The 27,046-nt window shown below is 43.6% G+C and overlaps 1 protein-coding gene across 1 annotated transcript in view; it reads right to left on the bottom strand.

The window, feature by feature from the left end:
* GPC3 (glypican 3) overlaps window positions 1-27,046 on the bottom strand; it is a 281,890-nt gene that overhangs the window by 118,809 nt on the left and 136,035 nt on the right. Inside the window, exon 3 of the mRNA XM_073358506.1 lies at window positions 24,976-25,670. Within this exon, the coding sequence (XP_073214607.1) occupies window positions 24,976-25,670 (695 nt within the window). The remainder of the gene's footprint in view (window positions 1-24,975; window positions 25,671-27,046) is intronic.

The raw sequence follows: 27,046 nt of genomic DNA, 5'->3' as shown, positions 1-27,046 counted from the left end.
ACTAGGTCTATGAACCTTTCAGCCCAGATCCACTAAAGTATTTAGGCTCCTAATTTCCATTTAAATCAATGGAATGTAGGGACCTCAAAACCTTTCAGGATCTGGGCCTTCCTGACTTCTGTCTCACAGCAGGAAGCAGAAAGGAGAGGGAAGCTCGTCACAGTACCTGGGGGCAGATCACCTCCATGCAGAGAGGATAGCTAGTGTGGGAGGCAAACAGGTAGGTATGAGGAGGCAAACGGGTAGGGATGAGAAGGCTGCACTCTCACATGGGGACAGGAGTGTCAGGGGGTGTTTCTCAGTGCTTGTGAGGACTTTGGGGCAGGAGGGTCTGTTCCTGCAGGTGGGAGAAAGAGCATGGAAAGAGATACAGGAGACAAGTTAGCTATGGGTGAGTTTGTTACCAGTGGTGGTTTCCTTTGCACATCTTTTGCGCATTTCTAGTATTGTATCATCTAGATGCCTAGGGCGTTACAGGAGCAGTTTATAAATTAATCAGTTGTATTTCCCCACTAAAGAGCTGTATATTCCTAGCAATTTAAATTAAAGAGGAAAAGAAGATCTCTGTCATCTCATTCCATTCTGAAATGCGAACCAGACATCTAGAAATGGGGTATGAGAGATTATTAAACAGCAGTGTCAACACGGTCACACAATCTGCTCTAGCTGGCCTGTGTTCATTAGCTCCAACACTTCCTCTCTGCTCCTCCATACAAAGAGTATGGGAGGTTTAATGATTCCAGTAGAAATACACTTTTAAACAACTAAATTACTTCATGGCTTTTTTCTTTTTAAACTGGATGGCTCCAGTTTTGAAAGCATGCGGCCATTTTAATAACGTAGCTAGCAGTTACCTTCTGTACACTCTTTATTATTGAATATAATCTTCAGGTAGAAGGGAAATATTCTCGGAAACGCAGCATTCACCAATGACTTTAATAAGGCTCTTTTCAAATTACTGCTCATAAAACCACAGAGAAAGAAAGCTACTGATGATACCCCATCTTCTTAATTAGTTCTCTCTCTTTCTGTCGATTAACAACTTAATAGCAAGCGTACATATTTATATAAAACAGCTCAAGTGTGGCTTACCAGCTAAACTCTATCATAGCTGGCCATTTCATTACAGGCAAGTAAAAAGAGATCTCAGTTTTATATTATGTATCTGCACCCTCAGATGTATGTATGTATGAGAAGAGATGGGATCCACTTGACCAAGAAGGGGAAGAACATCTTTGCGCACCTAGGGAGGAGGTTCCATGGGGGCAGGTGACAAAAGCCCACAGGTAACTATAAAAAAAGGCGACCTTAAGAAAGAGTTCGGTGTTGGGGTGTGACCTGGAAAATTGCAACTGGGTCAAAGGAGAAACAAGAAGGAAATCAGTGGGGGAATCTGATCGATATTTTAGATGTCTGTACACAAGTGCAAGGAGTATGGGGAACAAACAGGAGGAACTGGAAGTAGTAGCACATATGCTAAATATAAGTCAACAGCGTAACATTGTTGCTAAAAAAGCAAACATCCTTCTGGGATGTATTAGTAGGAATGTTGTAAGCAAGACATGAGTAGTAATTCTTCAGCTGTAGTCCGCGCTGATAAGGCCTCATCTGGAGTATTGTGTCCAGTTCTGAGCATCACATTTCAGGAAAGATGTGGACAAATTAGAGAAAGTCCAGAGAAGAGCAACAAAAGTGATTAAAGGTATAGAAAAGATGCCCTTTGTGGAAAGACTGAAAAAACTGGGTCTATTTAGTTTGAAGAAGAGAAGACTGAGGGGGGACAAGATAACGGTTTTCAAATATAATAAAAGGTTGTTACAAGGAGGAGGAGGGTGAAAAATTGTTCTCGTTAATCACTAAGGATAGGACAAGAAGCAATGGGCTTAAATTACAACAAGGGAGTTTTAGGTTGAACATTAGGAAAACCTTCCTAACTGTCAGGGTAATTAAGAACTAGAACAAATTGCCTAAGGAGGTTGTGGAATCGCTGCCATTGGAGGTTTTTTAAGAACAGGTTAGGCAAACACCTGTCAGGAATGGGTTGGTTATTATATAGTCCTGCCTTGAGTGCAGGGGACTGGACTAGATGTCCTCTTGAAGTCCCTACCAGTCCTACACTTCTATGAAAGGCGCAGCATGAAAGTGATCATGAAATGACAGATTTCATGATTCTAAGGAAAGGAAGAAGTGAGAGAAGCAGAATAAGGATAATGGACTTCAAAAAAGAAGATTTCAACAAACTCAGCCAACTGGACAGTAAGGTTCCACGGGAAGAAAATCTAAGGGAAAATGGAGTTCAGGAGAGCTGATAGTTCCTTGAGAAGACAAAATTAAAGGCACACACTGCAAACTATTCCAGTGTAAAGGAAAGATAGGAAGAATAGTAAGAGGCCACTGTGACTCCATCAGGAGCTCTTTAACAACCTGAAAATCAAAAAGGAATCCAACGAAAGGTGAAAACATGGTCAAATTGATAAGGAGAAGTAGAAAAGAACAGCACAAGTACGTAGGGACAAAATCAGAAAGACTAAGGCATAAAACGAATTACACCTGGCAAGGGACATAAAAGGCAATAAAAAGAGGTTCTTTAAATACTTTAGGAGCAAGAGGCAGATGAAGGAAAGTGCAGATCCCCTTGTTACCAGGGAAGGAGAGCTAATAAGTCATGACATCAAGTAAGATGAGGTGTTTACTTCCTATTTTGCTACAGTCTTCACTAAAAAGGTTAATGACCCCAGTTACTCAATACAATTATTATTAACAACCAGGGGAAGGAATGCAAGCCAAAATAGGGAAACAGGTTAAAGCAAAAAGAAAAGGAGTACTTGTGGCACCTTAGAGACTAACCAATTTATTTGAGCATAAGCTTTCGTGAGCTACAGCTCACTTCATCGGATGCATACTGTGGAAACTGCAGCAGACTTTATATATACACAGAGAATATGAAACAATACCTCCTCCCACCCCACTGTCCTGCTGGTAATAGCTTATCTAAAGTGATCATCAGGTTGGGCCATTTCCAGCACAAATCCAGGTTCTCTCACCCTCCACCCCCCCACACAAATTCACTCTCCTGCTGGTGATAGCCCATCCAAAGTGACAACTCTTTACACAATGTGCATGACAATCAAGTTGGGCTATTTCCTGCACAAATCCAGGTTTTCTCACATCCCCTCCACCCCCATACACACACAAACTCACTGGGGTCCATAGACCAGGGGGTCCGTGGGCCTTGCTGATCAAATCTTCCCTCTCCCTCCCAGCGCCTCCTGCATGCCGCTGTTCCCCGGCATGCAGGAGGTGCTGGGAGGGAGGGGGAGAAGCGGTGAGGGGGCGCACTCAGGGGAGGGGGCGGAATCATACCGAAGGCCACCGGCCCTACTGATCAACTCCTCCCCCTCCCTTCCAGTGTCTCCTGCACACCATGGAACAGTTGCTCCCCAGCATGCAGGAAGTGCTGGGAGGGAGCGGGAGGAAGGGGATGGGGGCACACGGGGGACGGGGCAGAAAGAGGCAGGGAAGAGAACTGGCAGGGGTGGAGTGGGGGCAGTAAGAGGTGGGGCAGGGTGGGGCCTGGGGGAAGGGGTGGAGTGGGGGGCTTAGGCGTCTGTGGCAAAATTTTAAATTTTAACAGTTAAAGAGTACTTAGATAAATTAGATGTATTCAAGGCAACAGGGTATGATGAAATTCATCCAGGGGTACTTAAGAAACAGGCTGAAGCAATCGCGGAGCCCTTAGCAATTATCTTTGAGAAATCCTGGAGGATGGAAGGGGTCCGAGAACGCAGGAGAAGGGCAAACAGAATATCTATCTTTATAAAGGGGAGCAAGGAGGACTTAGGAAGTTATAGACCAGTCAGCCTAACCTCAATACCTGGAAAGATACTGGGGCAAATTATTAAACAATCATTTTGTAAGCACCTGGAGGATAATAGGTTATAAGGAATAGTCAACAAGGCTTTGTCAAGAACAAATCATATCAAACCAACTTTGTTTCCTTCTTTGACAGGATTACTGGTCTAGTCAATATGGGGAAGCAGTAGATGTGATGTACCTTGATTTTAGTAAAGCTTCTGACACAGTTACGCATGATATTTTCAAAAGCAAATTATGGAAATGTGGTCTAGACTAAATTACTATAAGGTGGATACACAACTGGTTGAAAGACCGTATTCAAAGAGGAATGATCAATTATTTCTGTCAAACTGGAAGGGTGTATGTATTGAGTCGGATCCCACATGGGTCAGTCCTGGGTCCGGTACTATTCAATATTTTCATTAATGACTTGAATAATGGACTGGAGAGTATGCTTATAAAATTTTCAGATGACACCAACCTAGGAGGGGTAGCAAGCACTTTGGAGGACAGGATTAGAATTCAAAATGACCTTAACAAACTGGAGAATTGGTTTGAATTCAACAAGTGAAATTCAGTAAAGAGAAGTGCAAAGTACTTCACTTAGGCAGGAAAAATTAAATGCACAATTACAAAATGGGGAATAACTGGCTAGGTGGTAATACTGCTGACAAGGATCTAGGGGTTATAGTGAACCACAAACTGAATACAAGTCAACAACATGAGGCAGCTGCAAAGAAGATTAATATGATTCTGGGATATATTAACAGGTGTAAGACACAGTAGGTGCTGACCAAAGCTGCCAGGATCCCTTTTCAACCGGGTGTTCCGGTCCAAAACCAGACACCTGGTCACCCTATTTGGGGTGCTTGTTCCTCTCATTATTCTGAGGTATGCTTCCCAAATAAAGCCTAAAATAGAAGTGTCGCAATTGTGAATAATGCAAAATAGTAAAAGTCTCAGTATAGCGATTAGCTGCTGGTAAAATTAATCCATTCAGGGCCAAGGAAGGTCTTATCAAAACCCTACATTCAACAGAAAAAAAAAAGAAAGAACTTATGGAAAAAGATTTTTCTTATGTTTGAAGCTACCAGATCTATATAAAAATATTTTTTCTTAAAATTGGTTCCAGTCTAATCCAATTAAAGGTCAGTACAGAGATAATGTACTGAAAATGTGGCACACAAGGTACAAAAGACGTATTAGATTTTTCACGATAAAGGGATTCATTCTTTTTTCAAAGACAAATCCAGTTTATTGAAAATGTAAATAATTATTTTATACAAATGTTTCTCTCTTAGGGGCTTTTTTCAGACTTTGTTGTCACACATCTTGTTTTCATGTGTTCCGTAGTTAGTACAACTGAATTACAGAATGACATACAACATTAGATTAGGTTCTGCTTGATTGAACATATCTTTATAATGGAAAGCTGTGCATGCTTTTAACCTTGTTACGGTGCTGTCTCGCATAGGGGATTAAGACATAAAAAGTGACTCACACTTAACAGCACGCTATTTGCGTGCAACTGTTTTGGAAGATGGATTTGACTTTCTTATAGCACCTTTATTAACTCTATCAACCTGTAAGTAATAAACCCAATTGGCAACAGTGAATTCCAGTAAATCAGTATTAGTTACATGATTCAGGACTGAGAGGAAAAACCTCAGTGATAAAGTGGAATTTTAAATCTGTGTGTATCTTTTTAGCCACAACTCAGTTCGCACGTTGCCCATGACATTTCCCACCTGTCCATTATTGAGGAAAATTTTATTGCAGGGTTTTTGGGATTGAAAACATGCATGCGTATCTTCTACCCTTGCAATACCAGCCAGCCACTTTTCTGGAGTGCCCCTCCCCCCTGCCTCTGTCAGGGCAATTGTCAGGCTGACCAGCTGGAAAATAGCACTTTGCACAGATAGCACTTCCCATCTGAAGCTATCCAAGGGCTTTACATTCCTGAATTAATTACAGCTGCTCAACCTACCGCTGGCCAGTTCTGAACAATTCTGGCCTTTCTGCAATACCACACATTGCAGTCATTGCTTAGGCAACCTGCCACCCCAGGGGCACTTCACCTGACGGAGGGCAGACAGCTAGCGGGCTATGGCTCCACTCCCTCCATGTGGGCCGGCAGCGCTGAGGGGATGACGACGCAGGGGTGTTCTGTGCCGTGCTCCCCTTCCCGGACATCAGGGGAATTCTAGGCAGCGTTGGGTCTCTCTGAGGGAGAAGGCCTCTCGCGCGCTCCCTAGCATGGGGCAGCTCTGCAGGCTAGGCCACAGCAGACGGATACCAATGGGTTCAGACTGAGGTTACTCATCAGAGCTGCCACAGCCTCCCCATTATAACTCCAGGTGGGATTCTAGACTCCTGCCCAGCAACAATGGCCTGAGGGGTGTGGGGGAATCCAGCCCAGAGACAGGGCACCAGCACAAACTAGTGCTGCCCATGGGGTGTGCTCCCACTCACCAGCGTATCGCCACAGCTCACAGACCCACTGGCCATAAACTGCTGCTCCCCCTTCTTGTAGAGAACACCAATCGTGGAGCTCTTCACCCTCAAGGGCACACGGGGGCTGAGTTCCCCTGCACGGCCTACCCCACTTCCTTGTGCCCCACACAGTGGAACGGAGCCACTTACGCTGCATTTTGATCCCACTCAAGCTGCAGTGGGACCCGGACCATCAGACCTTTCAAACTTGACTCGTCTTTGACAAAGCTTCTTGTTAGGTGTGGGCCAGTTTCTGCCACTGGCTTCCACTGACCTCCCTGGGCGCTTGTGACAATTCCAATTTGTCCCCATGCATCTGTCCCTGATCATCGCCTTGTGGTGGGCACGATACATGCAAGAACCCGGTCTCTAATTCAATTTTCCCACAACCATCTTCAGCCTGCTCCAGCCATGGGGTGACTGGGCGCTCCGGTCGGGTCACTTTAACACATTCAGCTCCACCCAGGGTAACAGAGGGTACAGCTGCACTGTAAAAAAAACATGACAGCAAATCTCAGAGCCTGAGTCAACTGACTCGAGATTGCACTACGGAGCTAAAAATAGCAGTGTAGACATGCCTGTGCAGGCTGGAGCCTGGGCTCTGAAACCCAGCCGGGGGTTGAGGCATTTGGGTCTCATAGCGCAGCTTCTGGCCCAAGCTACTCTTAACCCCATAGCGCCAAGCTACATCAGTTGGCCCGGACTCTGAGACTCACTGCTGCAGGGGGTTTTTTGCAGTGTAGACAGACCCTGAGTCACTTGGTCCAAATCCCAAAAACACACTAAACCAAAGTCCAGATGGGCTCAGCGGCAGCCCCTTCCATGCAGGTAGACACCCAGCTCCAATAGCTGTTCATTCAGTGACCGGCTCCCATGGCTCTTCTCCAGCCAAATCGTCTAGGCCAGCCCAACCTGCTCCCGAGGGATCCAGCAGGTCACAATCCGCCCCGTGCCTGAGCCAGGCCCCGTATCCCACACAAACGCAGCCTGTCTGCTTTCCTTTGCCAACAGCCCTCGACTGCTGGGTTTCCTCCGCTTATGTCAAACACGGAGCTCGGCTCTAGTCGGGCCCGGCTAAATGAGCTCAGGGCTGCTCTTTAAGGCCTTCCTAGCAGGTGCGGTGTTTGTCTATCCCATCACAGAGCTCCGGTCATGGCTTCTGAGCTCAAGGCATACATCCACCAGCAAGATTTGCTCCTTCACTATTAAAATAGAACAAGAATCAAATGAGACCTTAGCTGTGCCTGTGCAATCCCACTGATTACACAGGGCTGAGCAGCAGTACGAGGGGAACACCTATATGGCTCGACCTGCTTAAAGGTAGATGTGTTGAGCTAAATACTAAACCCAGCTTGTAACCTTATAAACATGTTTGTTCTTTTCATACAGAATCACACAAGTGACACAAAGCACCCAGTCAATGGCTTTTATTGTCTTTACATAAGAAACACTAGGTCAGTTCATCCCTGCTGTAACTTCATTGGAGACAATATTACCATCGCTAACATCAGTTTTTATGCTACGCTGGCTATTTCTGCCCTGGAGATTCCTCATCTATTTCTTGCTATACTGGCTTGAAAAGATCAAAGGACACAGCCTTCTCAGGGGCTTGGCACTGGGCCAGACTAACTCTTGATTATTTTATTTTAGCCAACATTTCTCTTTCATTCTGAAAGGCATAAAGAAGCTATTGCAATTGGACGTCTTCACTTGCGGTTGCTTAGAACCTCAATAGTGTTTAGCTCTGACAACCGAACGAAATGGGCACCGTTTTTCCCCTCGCTACCTCATATAAAAACCAAAAAGTGGTGGGATGTAATATGAGAACGGCATGCTAGCAATCCATAGCCACCATCAGAAAGAGCTGCTGAAAAATCCAGGCCCAGATCCTGGAAGATGTTCCATTCCACTGCAAGATAATAGCAGTGGAGGACACTCAGCACCTCACAGGATCAGACAGACCCCTTAAAGCCTACCACAGCCTACTGGTAAGAGATAACAGCATAAGTTAGTTACGAAAGAAAAACAAAGAAATCACTATCACAGAGATTCAATTTCCAGGTCAATATGCAGTTTAAGAGTAAATAAACTCTACAAAGAAGTAATGCCAACAATTTAAATCATGCCATGCATTCCTGTCCTTAACCACAAGGCTCTGGCCTCATGCACTGCACACTGCCTCTCCAGCTCAGTGCTTAGAAAGCATTATTTCTACTAGGGGAGCCAGAGTGCTAGAGAAATAGGAGTGAAAACTGATTAGGTTAGAAAGATACACCTGCACAAATAATTGCTGAATTCAGCGGCTGCTCTTTTTAAAATGGAAATAGCTTTTCCAAAATAGCTGTAGGCTATAGACCCAGCTTCCTGAAGTCACATCTCAACCAAACGATCCCGTCAAAGAATAATGCAGTTAGAGGCAAACTTTGCCCTCATGCACATCTCTGAGGGGAGACTTTGCACCCCCGAGGGTTTATTAGTGGGCAAAAGCAGGTTAGAGATGAAAAATGGCACCGAAGAAACTCAGAGCTCATTTGGCACTAATCAAGAGAGATTATTCCGGAATTCTGTTAGCAGTGAGCCTGTGCACTCACTGCTGTGGATAACTGGAAAGCCAACCTTTATTGTTTTCCCAGCCTTTATTTCAATTTATTTGTATGTCATGTCTTTCGTGCAGTTTCTCGAACCACTTTACAATCAGAGTGGAAAGTGAGAGAACATTTTACAGTGCTGAACACAAGCCACTCCTACAGATAATTTTAATTTAAATGGAAAATTCATTGCTACCCAGAACTTCATTTTCTAGAGACTAAAAAAGAAAAAAAACCTCTGCCACTCAGAGTGGATAGCACTGTATACTCTTTTTGCATTGCTGAGGGCCACTTTTACATTTCTGTTTTGTTCTGGGCGTATTTGGCAGCATTGCTAATTGGAGAGTTAGTTATATTTTAAGATAGCAGCACTCCTGGGGATTACTGTCATTGGAAGTAAACTCAGAGCAGCTAACACAAGAGATGCCCTGTGATTGACCTCAGATGGAATTCTTAGTGGAAATTACAGTCATAGATAATGAGGCCAAAAGAGGTTTTAGTGTAAAAAGCATAAATAGATGGATATTCATGAACATGAGTCTAGCTTTCCAATGCAGCAGATCTTAGCAGGGATAAAATCTTCACAAAAGGGAAGCAGATTTTTTTTAATTATTATTATATTTTTAATAGGCAATGTGTATTAATAGAGATATTGGGAGGTCACTGCTATTAGGATGAGAACCACAGAAATGTTGTGTAGTCGGCTCTATTAGCATCTGATACATTTTCTACATCCTTTTTTGAAAAAAGAATATGTGGGCAATTAAGAAACATAAGGCAGTATAGTCACACCAGCCCCAGGAGAGAGGATAAAAAGGTGACTGACTACATTAGTTGTCACACACAGCTAGGGTTTGTTTAGAGCTCCAAGCTGTGTGGCTGGCGTGAAAGGGAAGGGATGGGGGCCACACCATGCTGCCTCAAGAATCCCTGGCTCTAAACTTGCTTTCTGCCTTCAAGCCCCCTGAATCCAACGGACACCACAGGTGAGCACTTGCGGGTAGGGTCTCCGAGGGTGCTTGTTAATGTGTAGGGCAATCGGGTGGGAGAAGTTGATGAGTTGGTTATTCAGGATCTCCCTTAGGATCATCTTTTAAACAACTTTGGTAAAGTTCGGAGATCTAAATAGGGGACCCGATTAGCTGACCTTGACAGCTTCTCTTGGCTCCAGTGAGGTTGTGCATGCTCAACACCCTTGAAAATCAGAGCAGATACTTAGGTGGCTAACTATGCCCTTGCGTGCCTAATATTAGACACCCAAGGCTGAAAATTTTGGCCCTTTCCCACTATGGTCCTCCACTCCCCTGCAGAGTCTATTTCACAGCCCTAGTCATTTATTTCTCCAGTTGTTTAACCCTAACCTCTCCCCAATCTCTTTCTGCTTCTTCTTCCTCCCAACAGAAGAATGAAAGAGTCTCTTCAACTTGCTTTCAAGCTCCCTGAATTAATCAGCTGGTAGGCAAAGCTCACAATGTCTTAGAGCACCTGTGAACATTCTGGGCCCATACAGTGAATGGGGTGGATTCCCAAAATGTTGGAGTTGATTGGACAACATAACTGAATCTTTCAAAATCATAAAGCTTCTCAAATGCTGCAAAAGTATTCAAACAAGCCGTTAAATACGTCATTCTGGTCAACCCTGGGGGTTACTAGTCCAAACTAGTCCAGTACTACAGGAGACTTCAGTTCAGGAAAGTCCTTGGGATGGAACTGTACCAGGTACTTCACTGGGGTCCTGTGCCAGGGCTATAGGAGCCCCTCCTTCATGGTTTCACTGAGTGGGAATGGAGAAATGCCTTTCCCACCTGGGCAATAGGAGGAATGCACAAGTTACATCACGTTATAAGAGGGAGGGAGATCGGGGCGGGAGAGCCAAAATTGTCTCCGTGTATAAAATACAACCATGAGATGGGAAAAAAATTTGTTTTATGTGGTGAAAGCAGTTGGATGGTGTACAAGAAGTTGTGCAATAAAACCACATTCATTTCATTTCTGACATTTTTATTTGCTTATATCACAGAGAGTCGCCTTCTCTAGCATGGTCTACAGCTGTGCAAGCTAACATCGTACCACAAAATGCGAGCACATTAGGACAAAAGAGCTTCTGAAATGCTTAGGATCTAAGTGTAAAGCAGCAGTGGCAATATACTCTGACTCTCCTTAGCCACTGGAAAGGGCATGACTGCACAGATCCAAAAAAAAGCATTAAACTAAAGTGGATTCATAGACTCCTTCTGACATTAGCTGGGAACGTTTGCAAGGCATCCTGCTCTTTATAACCTACATGCACCTTTGTTGCAACAAACCAGGCAAGGTACTAACAAACTTCAACAGGCCTTTATTCTTAAAGTGGAACCTCTTTACCAAGCTGCTGCTGCACCCTCGGTAGCTCTCACTCAGCCCATTCAACTCCCCACCCCCCTACTTCCTGTTTCCTGTCCTTTCAGATTCCCAACAGCCAGTGCTCCCAGTTCAAATAATTACAAGCAGCACCTAAATACCACAACCTTGCACTTACTGCACATAATGCCTGATTTAAAAAGTGATAGATACACTGTCCCTTAAAATACAGTAGCCTCTGGAAGCGGTTTTTATTCTCACTGCATAAATTAGTAGAGATATGCATGTCATCAAGGACCTGATCCAACTCCTATCGAAGTTAATGGAAAGATTGCTATTGGCTTCAGTGGTTATTGGATTGGGCACCAACTGAGTTCAACAAAGGGACTTCTATGCACTGGCTATGATGTGTGTTCAAGACACCTCTAAAAGCTACTGTTAAAAAAAGAAATAAACTTTTTTTTTTAAGTGGCTGCCACTGCCAACTCCATTCAAGTGGAACAAGGTCTCAGAAGATAGAACACTTCTATTCAAAAGGACGGGGACATTTGAATGAAGCAAAAAAATTAAGATGGAAATTTAAAAATCACACGTGTTATCAGTGAACTCACTCTATTTGTTTTTATACTGACAGGTTTAATCATCATTTAGCAGTGGTATCCCGCAAAAACAATTTAACAGTATATTGTACAATGCACAACCAAAACAAAGGAGTCATAAACACAGCTTGACTCCTCTCCTTTTTCGTCCCAACTACGTTAGCACTAACAGGAACAAAAGTAAGATAAGTCCAATCTGACCCACAGGAAATTCAGATGCACTGCACCCTCTCTGCAGCACAGGTCCAAAGAGCCAGGCACTTTTAGTGTTCTCTAAATGACAAGGGTATAAGAAGGATAATTAGAATTGAGTGTATTTCATCGGGAAAGAGGTAATGGGAGGGGGTATTTGAATGATGGCGTTATCAGAGCTTTTGGACAGGGGATCATAGGATTAAGCACAACCAACAGTTGCATGTTAAAAGGCGTTAATTCTGTGTAAACTAGGGACAAAGTCATGGTTGATAGCCAATGGTGGATGAACAATGACCTCTTTCCTCAGTCTAGACATGGGGTAAAGCTTCCAAGAGCGCATAAGTGACATAGGAGCCCAAGTCTCACTTTCAAAGGTGACTTCGGAGCCAATGATGTTTAGGAGGATAGATCCCATTTTCAAAAGTGACATATGCACTGCTGTTCCTAAGACACCTAGAGGCTTTTAAAAATTTTACTCAAGATTTAAGTGCCAAAAAGATTATACCAACATGTTGGATTGCACAAAAGTATTCACGAATAATTTTCCAGTCACTGTTCTCTCTGCCCTGGCCGGGGCCCAAACAAAGCAGGAATTTATAGGTCAAAATCAATGCCTTACAGTTTACTATGTTTGCAAGGTGCTATCATACTTGTTTAAGAAAATCATTAAGATCAAAACTTCTTTAACTAAATAATTTTAACATTGCCAAGATATTTTTGAAGCAACAGGAATTTTACTAAGATTGTCTTCAAAGACCAGATTTATTTTTCATGCTGCTGGGTTGACAGACGTTGCTTTAATATCATATCTGTTACATCAGTCATGTTACAAGATATACCACAATGTGACCAACAAAACCAGGCATGAAAAACCCACCTGGGAATTGCAGTGAATGGGTGCTGGGATACTGAACACTGAAACATCCCACATTTTCCAAATGTATTTGCAGTGAACAGAACTAGCTGCACAAATTAATTACAGAGCAGCTCGAAGATTAAACCTTTCCGATAATGAAACGGAAAGTATCGCGGCAGTATGGCCAACAGACAACTCCATGAGCTAATGTAATATAAAGGAACCTGCACTTGCAATGGCACAAAGAAATTGATCTCAGAAGCTCTAATGGAAAAAAGACTTCTTGAACGATGCCATAATTTCAAAGCAGTTGCTGGAGCTTTCCTTAGACGTTTCTCACAAACTCCAGTGTAGAAAAATCTAACTATTAGCAGAGAGGGAAACTCGTAAGAGCTCCTGCTGTGCACTGATCACACCTGGCACTGTGATCCTACTCCTAGAAGAGATGCAACTTCCTCCCGGTCACCAGGAGAGCCATCTCAAAAGGAAGATTAGTCAAACAGAAGTTTTAAAAGGTGCAATCAGCATCTAAGGAATGCTGGTAAAAATTACATCACTACCATTGTGTGAACAGTAGGCTCCTTGGCCGACAGCTCCGAAAATACCTTAGAATCACCATATGCGACAGATGACATTTTCATCCTTGCCTGCAGAAGTCCTTTTAATTTAGTATTTCTGAATTTAGTTTCCAGGCAACTTTCCCGACCAATTGAGGCCAGCATTAAGCACATTTCAGTGGTGCCATTGACACCAAAACAGTAACTCTCGTTTCTGCACTTTCATGATCTTCCCATCAGGATTCCAAGGAAACCGTCTCCCACGCCGCGTAATTGCAGCTCGGTCGATTAAATTCTGAGTACCTGAAATCCCCCCCCTGCAGTTTCATTGGATTAAGGCTATATATAGGCTTGTACCCAAATCTTTCAGTGTGCGCCCACCAACACTAACACTTCCAAATCTGTATCCAAACATTGCCCCACCCGCAATTCAGGTTGGCTTCGTTTCCTGTTCTAAACTGCTGTGTAGCATTGCCACACGCTGTTGCCTTTTACCCCAAAAGAGGCTGCTTTTTTAAGTGGTGGCTGGGGTGATGCAGATGATTTGGCATCTATCAATCAAAAAAGCTCCTAATATTGATCAGCATATTTAAGAGGAAAAGTTGATATTTCCGTGTGGACTTTGTATACCTTTTCTAGGGTATATGCTTGCTTTGCTTCCTGATGGTATTTGCAATAGATGGAACCCAGATTCTGCTGTATTTATCCATCGGGACTTTTGTTTACCTTGATGTTCCAGCAATTCATCCATGAGTTAATCCCAGTGCAGAACGGCAAGTCTCCTCCTCTTTTTGTTCTAGATAACGCTTTGTAATTAGAGAGCTATTGTAAGGCACAAGTATTCATCACACTTTATCCCCGCTCCAAAGTGTACTGTATTTACGATGTGAATGGAAATTCCCACACATTCTCACCCCACATTTAAGCAGCACATCCTTGCTTGCAAGGCCATGCACAACTTAGCTCCACCTCCCTCGTCATCTCTTTTCATTTCCTCCTTGCACTTTTCAGTCTGCCCAAAGAGACCAAGATTTGGCCCTCAAGGACCACGACAAATCTATTCCTGGATGAGATAGACACAACAGCGGCACTGCAAAATCTTACAATTTCATCATGAATCTTTGCTATTTTACAAAAAGCACCAGCTCCTGGACTCATGTTATTTACATGAGAATCTCAGCTTTCCTTTTCAAAAATTACCTTTCTAGCTCTCCTGGCTAAGAAGAAAAGCTTGAAAATGTGAACCCTATAGACTGAAAAATCATCAGGCAAATAAAAAGAACCCCACATTATTATTGTTTTGAGGTAACCTAGCTCATAGGAGGGCTGACTCAGGATTTGTGAATGCTTAGATTTGGCAGTATTGACTAGCCAAAATGTTCAGATGTGACTGTCTAAGGCCACCAGAATGAGTGGCCTAATTTTCAAAGATGCTGACCAGCTTCAGCTCTCAGCATCTTCCACAGACTTCAACAGGGGCTGCCTAGTTCTCAACATGTCTGAAAAAATTAGACCATTGATATAGGTCCCGAAAATGAAGATATAGGTGCCTAACTTAAGGCACACACGTATGACAGTTGTGGATGAACTGAAATTTTCTTCATGCATCTTCAGGGTTTGATTGGTTAGGGTTTTTTTTGTTTTGTTTTTTGTTTTTTTTAATATTCTGTTTGATTTATTAGTATTGTAATCAGAAATATCCTATGTTTCTTTATAGTCTGCTACCATCCCTTGAGTTAATCAAATTAGTGAATGTGCCAAGCCACTGGTATTATTTATTATTAGCATGACACAGCAACTACAGGATCCAACCGAGATCAGGACCCTATTATGGCATGCACCATACATAGACATAGGAGTCATTCCCTGCTTACAACAATCCAGATAAACAATAGGGTGGGCGAAAGTGTTATACCCATTTCAAAGATGCGTAACCGAGGCTCAGAGGGATGAAGTGACTTGTCCAAGGTCATATGACGAGTATGTGGCAGAGTCAGGAGTTAACACCATTCCTCCTAAGCCCCTGTCCTGTACTTTAACCACAAAACCATCTTCTTTACAGAAGCATAGAATCATAGAAGATTAAGGTTGGAAGAGACCTCAGGAGGTCATCTAGTCCACCCCCCTGCTCAAAGCAGGACCAACCCCAGCTAAATCATCCCAGCCAGGGCTTTGTCAAGCCGGGCCTTAAAAACCTCTAAGGATGGAGATTCCACCACCTCCCTAGGTAACCCATTACAGTGCTTCACCACCCTCCTAGTGAAATAGTGTTTCCTAATATCCAACCTATACCTTCCCCACTGCAACTTGAGACCATTGCTTCTTGTTCTGTCATCTGCCACCACTAAGAACAGCCTAGCTCCATCCTCTTTGGAACCCCCCTTCAGGTAGTTGAAGGCTGCTATCAAATCCCCTCTTACTCTTCTCTTCTGCAGACTAAGTACTGTGGCCTGGATTCCGAAAGGTACTTAGCCACTGTGACACTGAGTGTTGCAATGCCTAATGTTGAGTTGCCTAGAAATATCCCAGGACAACTCTGCAATCCATAAAGCTCCCTATGTAATGCATGGGGACAGACAGACACCTGAGAATGGGATTCACAAAAGCCAACATGGTAGGCAGGGAGCTGATGAGAGGAGGGGGGTTCTCAGCCCCACCCCCTCATGGAGATAGGCTCCTAAATCCAGACTGCAGAGAAGTGCTTACCGCCACTAGCTATGCACAAATGGGCACGAATCTCCTGGAACCTGGCACCTAGGGCATTTCTTGTGACGATCACAATGGCCAGAGGAGGGGATGGTGGTGGTGCCCAGTGCCTGGGATGTGCTTGAGGGGGAGAAAGGATTTGAACAGGGATCTGCCCCCTTGCTGCAACAACTGAGTTATGGGAGATGCTGATGGGGACTGGCCCTGGGTCCCCCCCTCCACTCTCTCTGGCCCAGTGACTCTAAGAGTTTACACACAGTGGACAGCTTCAAATACCTAGAGGTTTTGGGCCACAGAGACATTTAAGCACCTTTGTGAATCCGGGCCTATGTGCATGGGAGATGAAATTAGTTGAAATCATGGAGAACTCAATGAAAATTAAATAAAAACTGCCTGTCATTATCCTTAATAACCTGAACAGTGGCTACAAAAATATTTGTGGCCAACATGATTAATAAAGGTTACCAGTGTGAACAGCCAGCATTTCAACAGAGCCCCTCACTTTCAGAGAGTACTCCTGTGGCATTTTATAGTTCGATATGACAACAGTGTCAAAAACCAATCAGACGTAGAGGGTACGGTAAATATTACTGTTTGCTTCCAGGGATATTCTTTGAAATTCAATGTGTGCTGAAAAATGTAACAGGGAAACTTCCATTTAAACATTGTTAAATCAACTTAAGGGCAAAAGATCTATATCTCAGATGCAGATAGAGTATCAAAGCTGGGCAATTTGCAATGGTACAGTTAAGCTGTGTCAGCACTTCCCTCATAAACCTGTTGAACAGCGGATACCTCCCCTGGCAGACGTTTGCTCGGGGCTCGGATTTGACATAAAAAAGTCTTAGAAGCAACGTTTTAAAAATAAACTTTAACCCCCCCCCAGCCAACCTTTTTCCAGTGACGATTACAAGGCCATGGGCTTGTGGGATTCAATTCTATCTTTTGTGTTCCTATCATTCAAACACGTCTTCACTGAATAAAAAATCACTCAGGTATTAAGAAAAATTGAACTTCACAGAAGTGTCCAGCTATGTACGGAGTTGAAGAATTGGCACGCTATGCACTTGGGGGGAGGGGGAGTTGTAATACTCCAGGATTTTTAATTTAGAAAAGGAAATTTCAGCTCTAATCCTTCAACTGATAGTGCACAAAGGGACTACCGTACTGCTGCCCTCACCCACTATTGACTTCAGTGGGACTCCGCACCCAAGCAGTCACCCAAACAGGCGTGTGCTATCAGGCAAAGGACAAGACCTACACGTTTAACAGTATTACTGAGAGCCATATTCTGCCACTGGATAAATGCATATTCTATGGCAGAACTGGATACTTCATGGAATTAATTCAGAGAAGCCCTAGGACCTGTGTTAGGCAGGAAATCGGACTAGACAATCCCAGTGGTCCCTTCTGGCCTTACAATTTATAAATCTCTCCTGTGGCAAAAAAAAAAAAAAAAAAAAAAAAATCAGGAAGAAAAAACCCAGATCATTAGGTGCTTAAATTACCAAGGCCACAAATCTCCACACACATTGCACATGCCTGCAAAACCACAGCTGGCCTTCACATAGGGAGAGTTGCCCTGGCAGTTTCCCATGAGCATGTCCAGGTTTGCAGGTGCAAAAAGGGTGTGCAATGTTCTTAAAGGCACACTTGTGCCCCAGCTGAAATGCCAACCTTTTATAATGTGCTCCCTCTATGACAGAGGTCGGTAACCTTCGGCACGCAGCCCATCAGGGTAATCTGCTGGTGGGCCACGAGACATTTTGTTTACGTTGACCATCCACAGGCACGGCCCCCCGCAGCTCCCAGTGGCCACGGTTCACTGTTGCAGCCAATGGGAGCTGCGGGAAGCAGCGGCCAGCACATTCCTGCGGCACTCGACCCCTGCTCTGTGGTTCTGGGGTTCTATGGTTATTGTCTCCATTATTTCCAGGTCAAATGAGCTCAGTTTACAAGTACAAATAAGCTTTTCCTTTAACTTCAAGCCACGGAAGCTCAAGCTGGGCTCCAAGAGGCAAGCTGGAGTCTTTCCTTGTGTATCACCATCTATAACAAAGGTTCTGCATGTCACATGCCTTCAAGCATGGAAAAATTAAGTAGCTCCGGCGTGTGAAAAATCCACACCTCTGAGCGATACAGTAAAACTGACCTAACCCCCAGTGCAGACAGCTCTAGGTCGATGGGAGAATTCTCCCACTGACCTAGCTACTGCCTGTTGGGGAGGTGGATTACCTACACCGATGGGAGAAGCCTGTCCTTTGGCGTAGTTAGCGTCTTCACGGAAGCACTACAGCGACACAGCTGCAGAGGAGTCACCATGCCACTGTCATGGTTCATGTGCGGACACACCCTCAGCAACCCCATTGCTTTCAGAGGGGCTGCAAAGATTAAACTCATTGGTACTTAGTTAAAATTCTGTTTATGGTGTGAAAGGAGGAACCGAATTTCACAGAAGAAAGAGGCGCAGAAGAATCAAGGCCAACGCTTTTGCGTTCAAATTATACAGTTGCTCCTTTTAGCCAAACACTAGCGATTAAGAACCTAATTGTCCAGCCTAACTCGGAATTTCAGGCTTTAGCAGGTTAGTTTCACCATCATTTAATGAAGCTGCTCGGCAGGGTGCTGTTTACATTTGCGGTACAGTAGCAGGATTTCCCATTTTATCGTCAGTAATAAGGCACTGACCCCAGGCAAGGAGATGCCTAGCCCCAAATCTGCTGTTACCTACAATACACTGTAGCACGGTCTGTATCCGAGAGCTCTTGCGGCTGTCACCGGTGAGGACCTTGGATACACTAGAGCAGTGACAATTGCAACAAACTTTAAATAAGATATACTGAACATTGTTCCTGGGACATTGCAGGTGTGGGGGAGGAGGTGCCATCGTCCCTAGAACCACTGGTAATAGGAGATTCTACCTTCTTCATCACACTCGTCACACATCCACATGTAAGCACAATCTAGACCACAGTTAGTACCAGGAGACTTCACTAAGCCCCTATGCTATTAGGAAATTCTAATACTGTACTGATTTCAATGGGCTTTAGGTCAGACCCTTACATCTTGGTTGAGAAGTGAGAATAGGCCACACCTTATTTGTGCCAACTACAAAAAGGTACAGGATTGGCACAGTCCTACCACACAGTTTCACAACCAGGATTAGGACCGTGTCATGTTTCGTGCTTGGGGGAATTCAATCTGCGACATACGGATAAGGGCTAGGCGATCATTGAGCAAACGGGGCACGTAACACAGTTTAAATTAGTAAAAATGGCACAATGCCAAGCACAGCTCAAAATCTATTTTCATGGCCCCAAAACAGACAAGAATTACTTCCAGTGAGAGCACTACAATGACCTATATAAATACAGCTCTTTTGTAAACAGCAGTCAAGAATGACAGGAACAAACAGCTAACAGCGGCCTTCTTATAAACTGGCTTTAAGCAAACAAGGATACGATTCTCACAGTCTCCTCACACACTCTACCATACCTGTGCTGAGCAATTCAATCTTGTCTTTACAACTTTCCTTTGCAAAACAAGTCTCATATTACTGCATTCCATTTGTCCCTGGTGTTTAAAAAAAGCCATGGTATTTTCTGAACAAGAAAGCCTCACAGTTTCCAGAGAGGTTCAGAAATTCACACAGTATAATATAAAAGTCGGGTCACTTCTAATAAATAATAAAACATTCCCACATCTGAGATATGTAGCCAAGATTGGGAATGCGTTAGTAGGAGAGAGGACCCCTTACCTACTGTAGTGATGCAGAACACAGAATACCAGGGTGGGTGGATTTAAATCTTCTATTTTAGTCCACTTTTCCTTTTGTACTTCAGTTATTTTCTAATTAGAGGTGCATTCTCATTGGTTGATATAACCATTAAACCATGTTGACTTACAACTAAATAGAGCTTTTACACTAGATTGGGTACTTGGGGGAGGGAGGGCTAACCTATCAGGGTACACTATAACCATATACATTTATCGAAGCAATTATATAGCTGAATATGTCAGATCCTTATTGATTGCACATATTTAGTATGCTAGAAAATGGTGAATGATTTATTGCTTATTTACTAGATAATTAACTCTTTTTTGGCTCACAATTTGTGTCAAGCCGCATTGGGATGGTAACTGGAACTTAATTAAACACACACAAACAGCAGATACAATTTATTTTTATTAAAGAAAAACAACCTTAAATGTTTGCATACCTAAACTTCTCTTATAAAAACATGATTCACATTTACAATTAAACGATTTAGTAAACAGAGGGATTTACTGTAGTCAGTGAATTAAACTGAGTATTTCAGGTCAGCCTGGGAAAAATTTCAAATATGCCTAACAGAGAGTGACTGGAGCTTAAGTTCCTGTCGCCTAAGTCTCTTGAAAAATGAAACAACAGTCTCCTCAGTTACTTAGGCTGCCCTACAAACTTTTAAAAGTAGGAGATCTCGTCCCCTCTCTTCTCATTTTTATTCACAGACTGGAAGAGAGAGACATGTTTTCCTCTTTTTCAACTCCCAATCGATCTCTCAACTTTGAATGAATTGTCCAAATGAAGTAAATATTCCTTCTGTGCCTGCAGAAGAGGCTACCGCTGTCCGAAGCTGGGTCAGCACTTCAGCGGCCTCTGGTTCCGGGCGCTTAGCTAGCGACTCCCCCAGGTTCAGTGGTCTGACTTGCCTTAAAACAGCGTCAGCAAACACGCACTGCTCCAGTGGCACCTTCCGCCCTGAAAGGTGTTATGGGTGGCACGAGTGGCTGGTGATTATTAGACGCCCAGGTCACAGCAGCATCTTCTCCAGCAGCTAGGCATCTACTCTGGTACTTTGCTTGATCCAGCCGCCTCTTTCCTGCCTGCAGGTTAACTGTGGTGTTGGGTACTTCTGTTGTCAAGGCCCCTTGAAGTTCTTTCCAAATGTCAGCGGCATCAGCCACACAGCAGCAATCTCCCCGCGGTTTGTCCAGGGCTCTGGAAGCGGGTTTCGGTGTATTCAGCGTGTCTGCCACATGGCTCTCTCCTCCAGTCTTGGCTTCTGTGGCTGTGGTCGTTCCATCTATTTGGTCCCAATTTTCGTCACAGTGGGCCAGCTCTGAACTCACAGCTCAGAACAGTCGACCACTGAATTCCACTGTACGTCCTGGGGGAGAATCAGTCTGGCTCCGCCTCTTCTCTTCGGCGAGGCTGAAGCAGAGTGGTTCTCCTGTAAGGATTTTGCAATTTCAGCACAAGACGCTAGCTAAAAGACGCATCAAATGAGCACTGCACCCATATGTTACAAGTTTCAGGTTCCCTTTGTTACCTTCTTCTCGACTTCTTCTCATCTTTGCTACATTTGCAGCACTGTCTGTGACAAAGCTAGACAACTGACACTTGAATTTTTGTTCACAGTTTGTGACAGCTTTCACGGATACTTCTTTTAAGTACTCTGCTGTATGGGCATTTCCTGGTGTATCAATTATTTCCCTAAGACAGACCCCCTCTTTCTGCTGTCACACCAGCACTTATTGTTGGATCATTGCATACATTACTCCACACATCAAGGCTCACGCCAGGTCTACACTATAAACTTACATCAGTATAACTACATTGCTCCCCGCACCCCTTAGCGAAGTAGTTATACTGACCTATCCCCTGGTGTAGACAGGAGCGCTTCTATAGAAATAGGTACTGCCTCTCAGGGAGGTGGATTAACTACGCCGACGGGAGAAGCTCTCCTGTCAGCATTATAGTGTCTTCACTGAAGTGCTTCACTGCACCGCTGCAGCTGCTGCACTGTAGTGTCTTACACATAGACCTGCCTTCAGATTAACGATTTTCCCGTCAATGTTTTTTGAACACTGTTCCGTTCCCTTTTCATACCCCGTATCCAGCAACCTTCCAGCAATGTCTTCTCTCCCAGGGGGAGTGTAACCTGGTCATAATGCATCCGATGAAGTGAGCTGTAGCTCATGAAAGCTTATGCTCAAATAAATTGGTTAGTCTCTAAGGTGCCACAAAGTCCTCCTTTTCTTTTTTCTGGTCATAAATGCTTGAACCATGTCAATGAAAAGTTTGTTCTGAACAAGGAGAAAAGGAGAATTTATTGCATAAATGAACCCAGCAATCTTTTCATCTAAGGAGTCTGCCTGGAATTTGACGGTCCTGGTTACGAACTCAGCCATGGTTTTACTGGATGATGAAGAAAGTATTTTTTTCGATACGGGTAATTTACTGTTTGACACCTGTTTAGTTGCAGCAGATGATTCTGAAGTGCACACATTGCAGATGATGGACATTCACAACCTCTTATGTCTAAGATGGGCTCTGAAACAAAATCATAAAAACAAGTCATTCTCACTCCCTGAGTATTACTCAATGCGCTGCTTTAAAAAATGGGATTGTAAATGAAAGATTCCTCCCACTGTAGCTGTTTGTACCACTGTTTCAACGATTTAATTTATTCTAAACCCAGTTAATAATAAATCATAAGATTTTCAAAATCTATTTAAACCCTTATTTGTAGCAACATACCAAACAACTCAGAAAAAAAACGTTTTCAGAAAGTTTAAATTCATAAAGGCCTAAATAAAACTTTACTTTCAAACAGGTTATCTTCACCTAAGATGTTTGGTTATATAGAGCAATAAAATATCATGTCAGAAGTCCAGCAGTAATCGTACAAATGTACTTGATAAATATTCCCACAAACTAACATACCCATTATATTCTGACCACTAACATTTTGAAATTCAGAAGCAATCAATCAATCCACTTAAAACACAAACTTATGACCATAATCTAAGTTATCGTCTATTAGCATAGTAAGGACATGTTAGGCAGTCCATAAGAATGGTTCAAAAATAAGTTTACTAACCAGCTGATTCAGGTTGTTCAGACATGTCCACATCATCATCTTCAAAGTCATTGCCATCTGAGGAGCATTTTCCATAATGCTGTTTCATTCTGACAGCCAGTCCTTACATCTCCTCGGCACACCATTTAAACTTTACATTACACCCGTTCCTTTTTCACCCAGATGTACAGGAAATTCTTGAAAATATTCCCAGAGAGGGTCTCTTTATGACAGCTCAGTGGTTTGAGCATTGGCCTGCTAAACCCAGGGTTGTGAGTTCAGTCCTTGAGGGGGCCATTTAGGGATTTGGGGCAAAAATTGGGGATTGGTCCTGCTTTGAGCAAGGGGTTGGACTAGATGACCTCCTGAGGTCCCTTCCAAGCCTGATATTCTATGATTCTATGACCTGCAGACACAGCAGGTTTTTTCTCCAGTTCCCAGGTGTTGCAATCAATCCCAGAGGCTGCGCTCTAAAGAATATTGTCCCTTCTTCCCACAGCTTTCACACCACTGTTGCTCCTTTCCAGCTGCACACTCCGCTCCTTCTCCCTTGTTACATAACTCCCCTGCCCCTCCCCCCAGGAAAACAAAAGAACTAACAACAATCCAAGACTTTTGCTCATGTAGCCTATACGCCTTATGCGCTGCAGTACTGTACGTGTTTAGAGACAGAGAGGGAGGCAGTTCAGAAATTAATGAATTTCTGCTTGTGTGTCTCTCTGTGTACAAGTGCAAGGAGACAGAGCAAGGCCACTTACTTGAAGTGCCCAGAACCATCTACCCCGGTCGTTTCTGGGCAGATCTGTGTTTTTCCATGGGCTGCAGATGAAGTTTCCATGGTGGGTGTAGTCATAAATATTCATAATTTGAGAACTGAGCCAATCAGAGCTCAGATAGGGAGAAGCTATAAAATAGGATTATGACACCACCCGGGTGGGCTCAGTGGAGGACACCAATGAGAGACATGATGGTGTCTCCTGGGGTCGGAGGCCAGGTTCCAATGCCTGTGTGGACTTTGCCAGTCTTCTGTACCGAATAGCACAGACTCTGGGGCCCTCACTAAGGGATCAATCCCTCAGTACAAGAATGTGATTTACTCGGATATATTTATAAAACTAGATGTTCCCTGCCCCTCATTCTTTCTTTCTACAGAAAAGCAACCTTTCACTCAAAAGGTTTTGACAGAGGCTCATGGATTCCGCATATTTATTTTTACGTAAATATTGTTAGAGATTATAAGTAGTTTAGGCTTTGACATATTTTATATTAAATTCAGATTTCATTTGAAACAGGATTAGTTTTTAAAAAGAAAACATTATAATTTAAACACCCACATCAAAAAATCTCATTTAAATAAAAGAAATCTGAAAGACAAAAAATCATGGATTTGTATCCACCCCGGACTGTACCATACAGGATGTGCCATCCTTGGTGTTTGGAGCAACCAGGCACCAGACAGTTACTGTTAAACTAGGAAGGAATGTGGTCCTTCCTCCACCATCTGCCATGCTTCACACCCCAGCTGAAATCCTGTGGATCCCCCATTCATTTCCCAAGATGTTCAGCATCACAGCCACACATCTCAGACTGACACAGACTGAATGAAGCTCCTTTCTCCAGGTGTCTCATATAACCTGAAATCAACGGATGGGAACTGCTGCTGAGAGATCCAAAGTGGGATTCAGTCACCACTGCACATTCCCAGCTCCTGACAACCCAGAGCCTGAGCTGGGAATTAACCCCAGTTCTGCGATACGGCAGGTTCAGGTAAGTCTTAGAAGTCAGAACGAATCGGGGGAGAGAGCCTGGGGAAAAGAGTTGCTTGTTTTAATGGAAGTTTTTCTAAAATACATGAGGCTCCACGTGTTCAATGGATAGCCTGATCACATGGAAAAAGATGGCTGTAGCAAAGAGGACATAGCAATATTTAAAAGAACTCACTGTTGCGGACAGCTTCCCTCCATTCTTCTGGACATACACGACCGAGTCTTGTATCAACAAGAAGAGACTAAGCAGGACATGCTCCATGTCATAGATTCCATACATGCCTTTGGTCAGCCCTTCCAGGGATCGAATATATTCTCTCCAGTAGTTATCTATCTCCACAACACTGGCCAGGCACCCTTGCATCACAACACTGCAGTATCCGGCACAAGGCTTCGCCATCAGTAGCCCTTGGCAATGAGAACAGTACCACATCCTCAGCAGCGCGCGTCCACATTCCTTGCTGAATTTTAAGTGGTCGGTAGTGTTTATGACTTCAATCCCCAGGTTGAGCGCTTGTAGGAAGGCTCGCGTGGCCTGCAATGACTTTGATACCTGGGTCATCATAATCTTGGGGTAGTTACCAAACACCCTGAGGTCCCGCCTTGCTACCCGCAGGCATTCTATCATTTCTCCGGAGGGGTCAGGGAAGCCTGGGTTCATCAAATGTGAGTAGACTAAAGGGAACAAGCTGTCAAAAAATTCATTGACCATGTCATTCACATTGATGTCAGAGCCCAGTATATAAAGCGAGATATCTGTAAAAAGTTCTCCAACAAACTTAAGAGCTCTGGACCCCATGTTCTGGTAGTGGTTCCTAAACATGGTGTTGGTGTAGTTTCTTGCATGCCGTACTACAATTTCGAAGGCTTCTGAAAATAAAAACAAAACAAGGAATTAAAAGACAAACTCTGAGATGGAAGAACAAATACTGTAATATGTTTGTTGCTAAGACTGAGGTCCTATTCACACTGCTGTTCATCCACTGACTCATATCCACATCTGTAGCTGTCACTGCTAGTGTAGAACTATATCAGATCAGAGGAGTGTATAAGATCTGAGGAGTCTATAAACTCTTTAAACACCAGTCACATTTCAAACAACAAAAGCTCTTATCTAGTTAAATTTCAGCTTTTAAAGAAAATATTGATTACAAAAATGGGCTAGGATTGCAAGTTCGCTCTCTCTCTCATATTGAATTGAAATTAACAGGAATTCTATATCAAGTCTCTTAATTTAAGATGGATACATACTTGACACCAAACTGTATAGTATGCCAAATCAGGAAATATTAAATGCTGACATTCTGCCACAGAAAGGAAAATATTTACAGGTTCATAATGGTTATCAGGATTTAACTTTCTGCACTGATTCTTCTTTAGAGTTTTTTTTTTAAGTCACTTTAATTCTTGTGAAAGGTATTGGGGACTAAATTCTCTGCTAATGTACATTAGCACAGCTCCATTGACTTCACTGGATTCATACCAGTTAGGTATCCAGTTCCACTTCCTCCCCATTGGAAAAGGAGTTTATCCACGGAACAGGCCAATGAAGGAGCATTTCTCGAAAGAAGTCAGCTGAGTATCCATCACTGATCCCTCTACGGAATCAACCAGCAATGATGCCAAACATGAGGGTGAATTTTTGTGAGGCTCACCATTAGGTTCTGGACTGACACCACCTATTAGTTCAAACAGAGCAGAAAAGGCTACCCAATACCACTGAATTTCACTGTAGCTCCCTAAACCACATTAATGTCACATTAAGCAGAAGTAAATGTTAAACAAAATTCTATATGCTCATGAAAACATAAGAATGGCCAGATCAATCATCCATCTAGCCCAGTATCCTGTCTGCTAACAGCACCCACTGCCAGACGCTTCAGAGGGAATGAACAGAACAGGGCAATTTTGAGTGACCTGTCCCCTGCTGTCCAGCCCCAGCTTCTGCAATTGGAGGTTTAGGGTCTCCCTCAGTTCACCAATCAGTGAAGTGCTGCTGAAAGTATAACAGGGGGCTCTCCTCAAAAAAAACTTTCCATGTGTGACATCTTCTGGGGAAAATACTCTTCCTTCCCTTCCTCTCCAAATCCACCCCATGCCTTGCCCACTCCACCCCAGCCAGCTGCCCAGGTTTTGGTGGCATTTCTCAAGTGAGAGAAAAATCAGTGATTCTTCTACCCCCACGGTCTCCTCAGCAGTGGGTGTTGTGGTGGCTGTTGGTGTGGGAGGGGAACAGGTCTAGGGAA

The sequence above is a fragment of the Lepidochelys kempii genome, chromosome 9, assembly GCF_965140265.1.
Source record: "Lepidochelys kempii isolate rLepKem1 chromosome 9, rLepKem1.hap2, whole genome shotgun sequence".
NCBI classification, from domain to species: Eukaryota; Metazoa; Chordata; order Testudines; family Cheloniidae; genus Lepidochelys; species Lepidochelys kempii.
This window is presented reverse-complemented; position numbering and strand designations above follow the sequence as displayed.